At 41.2% G+C, this 8,221-nt stretch overlaps 1 protein-coding gene across 1 annotated transcript in view; it reads right to left on the bottom strand.

The window, feature by feature from the left end:
• FTO (fat mass and obesity associated) overlaps nt 1–8,221 on the bottom strand; it is a 621,108-nt gene that overhangs the window by 291,311 nt on the left and 321,576 nt on the right. The window contains exon 7 of the mRNA XM_006863615.1: nt 3,489–3,608. Within this exon, the coding sequence (XP_006863677.1) occupies nt 3,489–3,608 (120 nt within the window). The remainder of the gene's footprint in view (nt 1–3,488; nt 3,609–8,221) is intronic.

The raw sequence follows: 8,221 nt of genomic DNA, 5'->3' as shown, positions 1-8,221 counted from the left end.
TGTTCTCCCATGTAAATTATCTCATAGTTCACAATAAAACATTCATTAATAAATAAATAAATACATTCATTACAAGTTTCTCTGAAACTGAAGCTGTCATTATATGTGCATCCCATGAACATGGAGCACACTTCATTTAAGCTGAGTTTAGACACAGAACTCATTAAGGAGTCCTCGTGTAGTGCTGTAGGATCAGCACTGCAAGGTCTGTAGTTCAAATCCTCAAAAACCCTATACAGGCTCACTGTGAGTGATACCAACTTGAGGGCACTTAACAAGAGGAAGGTGATTTCAGGCATGGACTTTACACTACTCCAACTGAGTTTTACAATGCCCAGTTTTGCAGTGTTTCAGGTCTAATGAGAAATCCATTGTGGTGACACTATTAATAACCTAAAAGGGTTATACATGCCTTCCCTAGAACCTACGTCTACAAAGATGTGAGGCGATATCTGGAAATCAGCGGCTTCTGGATTCAGACCCAGCCTTACAAACTGAAGCCTTCAGGGTTCTCACTTGATCAATTATAAAGTTGTTGTTGTTGTTGTTAAGTGCCCTCAAGTCAGTTCCGACCACATAGCAACACTGTATAGGGTTTCTGAGGAGCAATTGGTGAGTTTGAACCACTGAACTTGCGGTTCAAACTGACTTTGCAGTTCAGCACATTAACCCACAGCACCACACCAGGACTCCTATTATAAAGTAGGGATTAGCAATAGCTACCCATTTTTGCCCTATGGGCTAATGCATCAGTCAGACTACAAAGTCCTTTGAACTGCAAGGTCCATGGTTCAAGCTCACCAGCTGCTCCTTGGAAACCCTATACAGGGTCGCTGTGAGTTGGAACCGACTTGACGGCACTTAACAACGACAACAACCCGTTTTTGTAGAAAAGTTCACTGTTTACAACACATTTCAAATTCTGATCACTCCAGACATTTGTTGTTGTTGTTGTTAAGTGCCATCGAGTCGGTTCCGACCCATAGCGACCCTGTACAGGGTTTCCGAGGGTGTAAATCTTTACAGGAGTAGAAAGCCTCATCTTTCTCCCGCGGAGCGGCTGGTAGTTTCAAACTGCTGACCTTAAGGTTCGCAGCCCGATTCGTAACCACTACGCTACCAGAGACTCCAGACATTAGCAAGTATTTATCACTTTTTCACTAAATTCCAAATTCAGTTATTTGGAGACATGTTAACAACAAGCTAGTGAAGGGCAAAGACTGGAGCGCCGCTCTTCCTGGAGTTCAAACCCCAGTTTCCTCACCTTTCAGTCCTTTGACCTTGAGAAAGTTTCATAAACTCTTTGTGCTTCACTTCCCTTATTTGTAAAATCAGGAAAAACGAATACGTCTTCTATAGCGTTGCCATAACAGTTAAATAAATTATAGAAAAGACACTGAAAATAGTGTTTTAGAATAGCAACCCGAGGAGTGGCTGGTGAGTTTGAACCGCCAACCTTACAGTTTAAACGATCCTTGTGGTCCAGTGCATTCTCCTGCAACACTAAAAGTGCATTCTCCTGCAACACCAAATCAGGACTCCAAAAGAAAGAGAGACTACTTCATGAATTTGCACGTCATCCTCGCTAATCTTCCCTGTACTGTATTGTTCCAATTTTACTATGAGTGCTGCCAAAGAGAGCAGGTGTTTGACAATAGGTATTTAATGCTCATGTGTTGGCTATTACTGGTGCTGTTGTTAAGTGCCATCCAGTTGGTTACAATGCACAGTCACCTGGTATAGGATTTCCGAGAAGCAGATGGTGAATTTGAAATGCTGACTTTGCAGTTAGCAGTCTAGTGCTTATCCTACAGCACCACATCAGGACAACGCCAGGTCACAATTGAAAGGAGCCTGGTAGCATAGTGGATTACAAGTTGGGCTGCTAACCACAAGGTCAGCAGTTCAAAACTACCAGCGGCTTCACATGAAAAAAGTGGGGCTTTCTGCTCCGGTGAAAATTGATGGACCTTGAAAAACCAAAATAGGGTCACCATGAGTCAGAACCAACTCCAGGGCACACAACCACCACCACCACCAGTCATAATTGAAAGAAGTCCTGTGGCACAGTGATTAAGCACTGGACTGCGAACTGAAAGGTCTGCAGTTGAAGGCCCACCAATGGCTCCAAGGGAGAACGTCTGCGTCCATAAAAATGTTCTCAGAAACCTCAGGGAGCTGTGCTCTGCCCTATGAATCAGAATCCAATCAAGAGCACTGGGTTGTCACATTGGAAGGCGAGCTGGTTTCCACTGAGGGGGCCCTGGAGGTGGAGGTGTTAAGCATTCAGTGGCTAACTGAGAGGTTGGCGGTGGTTTAAACCCATCAGCTGCTCCACTGGTGATCTGTTCCTGTGAAAATGACGCTAGGGAACCCTAACTATCCCGTCCTAAGGTGCAGCTAAGAGTTGGAATCAACCCCACATCACACAAGAAGTACACTTTCACATTCCTGAGTTTATTCCTACAGCTCCTGGAGCCCAATGTACCCTCAAAGGCTCATCCGACCCAAGCCCTCCGTCTTTATGGCCCCTAAATATAACAGATGATATTTTGCAACTGTCCCACTTCCAGGGCATCTCAATTTAATGCTCCCTCTGTGGGCTATGACACTGTAGGATAAGTACTGGACTTCTAACTGCTAGATCAGTGGTTGAAATCCACCAGATACTCCTCAAAACCCTTAAATAGGGTCATTATGCATTGGAACCTACTCTACACTTAACAACAACAACATTGTAATACCCAGCATGTTCACACCTCTCCCTTTGTAAAACCATTTGTACACAGCGGTTAAGAGTATAAACTGAGAAGCCAGACTGCCTGGGTTCAGTGATCACACTGGTAAGTTAGGGTTCATGTCATTTTCTTTACCTCATAGATTTGCTGTAAGAATTTAAAAGTTAGTACAGGGAAGGCTCTGAAGAGTGCCGCTGAGTAGATTCTGACGCATGGCGATCAGGTGTACAGAGAGTAGAACACTACATGGGGTACAAAGCCTGCGATGCAATGAGTCTATGCACCGTCTACTGTACATATAGAGATGTAAACAGATGTTGGATATTATCATTATATTCTCCTTACACAGCCACTTCACAGCAGATGTCTAACACAGTGCCGTATTCATGGGAGATATTCAATAAAAGCTCATCAAATTGAACTGAGGTACTGACAAACTTGTGGCCTTTCCCATTCTCTTAGCAAGAATAAACTCATTGGATGATATAGAATAATTAAATATGCATTTGCTTATGCAGATTATCAGTACAGAATTTAGCATAGCATAACAGATGATTAAGCATAACATAAGATGGATTGGCACAGTGGCAGCAGTGATGGGCTCAAGCATGGCAACAATTGTGACGTTGGCCCAGGATCGGGCAGTCTTTCGTTCTGTTGTGCATAAGGTCGCTATGTGTCAGTACCAACTCGATGGCACCGAACAACACCAACAGCAGAAACAAAGGCTCCCAGACCTCATGTACTTACCACACCTTCCATCTTCTTCCACAGTCCTTCCAGTTGAGCCATGGGTTCACACCACCAATCAGTGCATTTTGTATATCGATTTCCTTGAAACCAAAATTGTCTCAGCCACTCAAACTCCACCTGTGCAACATAAAGAGAAGGCAGTGGTTATAAATCCTTGTGAGGGACAAACAGGATAATGACTTCATCACTCCAGTTTCCTCCAGTAACTTTACGACCACAGGGGGAGAAAAGCACAGCCTAACAGGCTCCCAATATAACTTAGAGCCTTAAGAGCAAAGAGGGAACCTTACACTGCGGTTCTCTTAGTAAGACATCCCAGTTCATTAGTCAGATGTGAAGAAACTATCTTCATCAACAACAAATACTGAGGTAATGCAGCAGACAGTCTGTAGTCTGAATGATGGGAAAGATATAATTAAATAGTACAAGCTGTTGTTGTTAAGCGCTGTCGAGTAGGTTCCAACTCATAGTGTGACCCAGTATAGGGTTTCTAAGGAGTACCTGGTGGGCTTGAACTGCCAATTTTGTGGTTCAAACCAACCTTGAAGTCCAGCGCATTAGCCCACAGCACCACACCAGAATAGTTTTTTGTATTAAATGTGTTACTAAAGACTGGTATTAAAAGCAAAATACCGATATATATTAAGAAATACCAATTTTAAATTTCTTAAATCTAAAATAAAGAATTTACCCATAGGCCAGGAAGAGCTGGTGATGATCTCAGCTCATAAAAATAAATAATATAAAATTAATTATGTAGGTGCACATTAAACCTCCAGAGTGATCCAAACTGTCACTTTGCAACTTGGTCAGGGCAAATGACAATAGATATTTTAAAAAAACAAAGTTACTAATAATTGCCTTCCCTTCCTATGAATCTACCGAAGTAAATTCTACTGTTTGCCTTCTTAGCATTCCTTCATTTTCAAGAAAAAACCTGCTATTCATTTGGCAACCAATCCCTGCCCAAGACTGAATCTACGGGCACTAGACAGAGCTCCAGCTCTAAGCAAGGACTGAAATGTGTGGCCCAGTTCTACACCAGTGTAAGAAATCACATTTCTCTGGTCACAGAGTGGGTACGTATTCAATCAGAAATATCTCAAGGCTTAGTGAGAAGATACACGAAGAAGATGCTGCAGTCGTTGTGACAACAAAAGGGGGAAATAGTCAACATAGTAAGAGGTGTGAAAAACATAAAAGAGCTTCTGTTTATGGAAAAATGAAATGAAAAGATAATAAAAAATATCTTTCTTTTTCAAAGAAAACGTCATCAGGGCCAAGACACTTATGTAAGTGATGATAGCTGACATTTTGTTGTTACTAAGTGCTGTCGAGTTGGTTCTGACTCATAGTGACTCTTTTTACAGGGTTTCTGGGAAGCAGCTGATGGGTTTGAACTGCTGACCTGTGGTTCGCCATCTAGTGCTGATCCTATGGCGCCACACCAGGACTCCTGCCATTCAGTCTACCCTTAAAGAACTGAGGGTCCTGGGAATTTAAATACGTCAGTATAGTCTTTTTTATATTATTAACTCAAGGAAAATGGAAGCTCTTCAAAGATTTTTAAAAATTAGGAACCAAAAAGAAGTCAGAAGGACTCAAATCAGGACTACATGGTGAATGCCTAAAGATTACCCATAGAAACTCTTGCAAAATTTCCCTTATTTGATTGCAGGAATGAGCAGAAGTATGTTCACAATGGAGAAGGGCTCCTGAGAGTTTTTCTGCTAAAATTTTGGCTTTCTCAAAACACTGTCGTAATAAGCAGATTGTTAGCGTTCTACGGTCCTCCAGAAAGTCAATAAGTAACAGGCACTGAGCATCACAGAAACGTGTTGCCATGACCTTTGCTCTTGACTGATCTACTTATGCTTTGGCTAGACCACTTGTACCTCTTGGTAGTCATTGCTTTGACTGTGCTTTGTCTTCAGGGTCTTCCTGATAAAAAGCCAAATTTCATCTCCTGTTACAATTTTTTTAGGACATGCTTCAGGATCTTGATCCCACTTGTTTAAAGCTCTGTTCTTGTCTGAAGTAGTGGATCTCGGAGCCACAGTTTTGGCATCTATCAAGTGGAAACTTTGCACAACTTAAGTTTTTCAGTCAGAATTTTGAAACAGAACCAACTAAATTGTCTATGGTGTTGGCTCTTGGTTCTACTGCTAATCATCATTGGTCTTCCATAATTAGGGCACAGACAAGATTTATTGCTTCATCATCAACATCATCTCATCCCTTCCTAACACTAGTTACCGATTGGTAAACAGCTGAGATATATGGAGCAACGTCCCCATAAACTTTTTAAAGCGTTAATGATTTCACTATTCTTCTATCCAAGCTTCACTGTATTATTTTCATGTTTGTTCTTGCTTCCATTTTAGCAGAGTTCATGTTGCTCTGATAAGGGTTATTTTCCAACTGATGTCCTACACTTCTCAGTGACTCAACCTAGGTCCTGCTTTGACATGTTATAACCAGTTGTTGTTGTTAAGTGCTGTCAAGTCGGTTCCAACTCATAGCGACCCTGTGTAGGATTTCCAAGGAGCAGCTGGTGGGTTTGAACTGCCAACCTTATGGTTCACAGATCACAGCCTCACCAATTTTTTTATTTTTTTAATCCATGCATAGTTTTTCCAAAATATGCATTTCCCATAAAATTTTAGAGACCTCTTATAAAAACTAGGTATTGGTGACATCAATTATCCCTTGATTAAGCTATTTCTGAAGACCTTTTCACTTAAGCCAATTCAAATTGCATTTTCTGCCCCTTGCAACTGAAATAATCCCAAAATATTTACATGAAAGGCTGAGTAAAGCTTTGGAAAGCACATGTCTTCCTATCCACGAGTTATTAAGTGCCATCAAGACTCAAAGCAATCCTATTTCCAAGAAAGTTGGAACCACCAACCTTGAGGTTAGCAGTCCAGTGGTTACCCTATAGTGCCACACCAGGCTTTAAAAGGTTGATGTAAAAATCTGTTATCTTTCAACACCATTTTTTCCAAGGAAGCCTCCTCATATTTTCCAAGTCTTCTATCTCTCATCTTCCACTTGAAAATCCGATTTTACTATCACAGTACAACTCCATGGCAAACTCTTTTTATCTCTACCATCTAAATAAATGCAGAGCTCCCCAGCTTAAAGCTGGGTTGTCTGGTTTTGCTAAGGTAATCAAATTTCACATACAGACGCAGACGCAGGGCTATTATAATCGTCACCTGTTACCACAAAGAATTTTTTATTTGTTTATCCATATTGAACTTTCCATGAGGCAAACAAACGCAACTTGTGAAGATTTAACAATAGTGAAAATGGCTCAAATAACTAACCTGAGAACACCAAATCATATGAAAGTCTTTGGATTACATTAACTAAATGATTGTTGAAAATGTAGAATGGATTTCAGTTAAAGCTGCTTAAACAAACAAACAAAAAAGAAATATAGACAATATTACAACAACAATTGTTAAACCTTATCTGGTATTAAAAGACAGTAGTTAACAGAAGTAAACTTGAGTTCTGTGAAAGGAGAATGAATACAAGTGTGGCTCAATTTCTGTGAAGATACAGGTTTTACAACTTTATGACCAAAACAGAGAGTCCTTTTTAATGAACTTCACATAAAATTTGTTCACATTACAAGAGCAGGTTGTCAGCACAGCATTGAGCCTATGTTAGAAAGAGCTGACAGATGTTTAAAGGTTTTTCCACATTTAGCCCGGTTATTTCCATCAAAGACGACAAAATACATAAGCCATGCTGTCCCAAGAAAGAAAACGGATGTAATTACCACATATAATTACAAATGTTGTTGTTGTTGCTAAGTGCCCTCAAATTGATTCCCTCTCACAGCGACCTTGTATATGGTTTCCTGGGAGCAGCTGATGAGTTTGAACTGCTGACCTTGCAGTTCAGCACCACAGATAGTCTCCTATTTACGACAGGGTTCCATTCTGATAAATACCTCATTTATTTATTAGTTTTCATTATTATTGCCTTTTACTATCAATATCTTTATAAATCCCATCTTGCTTTGTCTGTGGGGGCTGGAAACATTACATGTAACCATCTGAGAATGATGTCAGCAAAGTATGAGCTGCAACGTGGTCTGGAGTAAAAACGGCAGTCATCAGTGCAGTCCATCCACCCTGCCAGGACACACTACAGTCTGGAAACTTCGGAGTTTCAGTTACTGGGGATACCTGGGAACAAAGAAAGAGTCCTGACCATTTTGAAAAATAATGACTTCATCTTGTTCCTCAGGTTAAGAATGTGGATTCTGGAATTGGTTAAAAACTGGCCTCCAGACTTCCGGAAAAAAGATGGCAGATCAGGTGGAAGTGTAGTGACGAGCTCTGCCGAGAACAACACAGAATACAGGACCAAGAAGGCTCAGGGAATGGTCCCAGTACTCTGAACCACATATAAAGGAATATTTAGAAGGTTGGAAGACTTACAGCTGGAGAGTTTGTGGCAGAAGCAAGAAATCCATTGCTTCCTGGTTTGGGACGCTCAGCTGCTCCAGTAGCCGCCATTTTGTGTGGGGCCAAGCGGGAAAAGGATCAGAGCAGCCAAAGACACCTGACACAGCTGCAGAGATAGAGGTGTAGACATTCTTTTTTTTTCTTTTTTCTTTTTTTGGTATCTTTTCGTTGGTCCCTTGCTGTCTGCGTACCTCCAATCTGGTAACTATAGGAGTGCCTGAGCTAGTGGATACTCCAGCCCCC

The sequence above is a fragment of the Chrysochloris asiatica genome, unplaced genomic scaffold (genome assembly GCF_000296735.1).
Source record: "Chrysochloris asiatica unplaced genomic scaffold, ChrAsi1.0 scaffold00055, whole genome shotgun sequence".
Taxonomy (NCBI): Eukaryota; Metazoa; Chordata; class Mammalia; order Afrosoricida; family Chrysochloridae; genus Chrysochloris; species Chrysochloris asiatica.
Note: the sequence above shows the minus strand (reverse complement) of the source record. Positions and strands in the feature narration are given on the sequence as shown.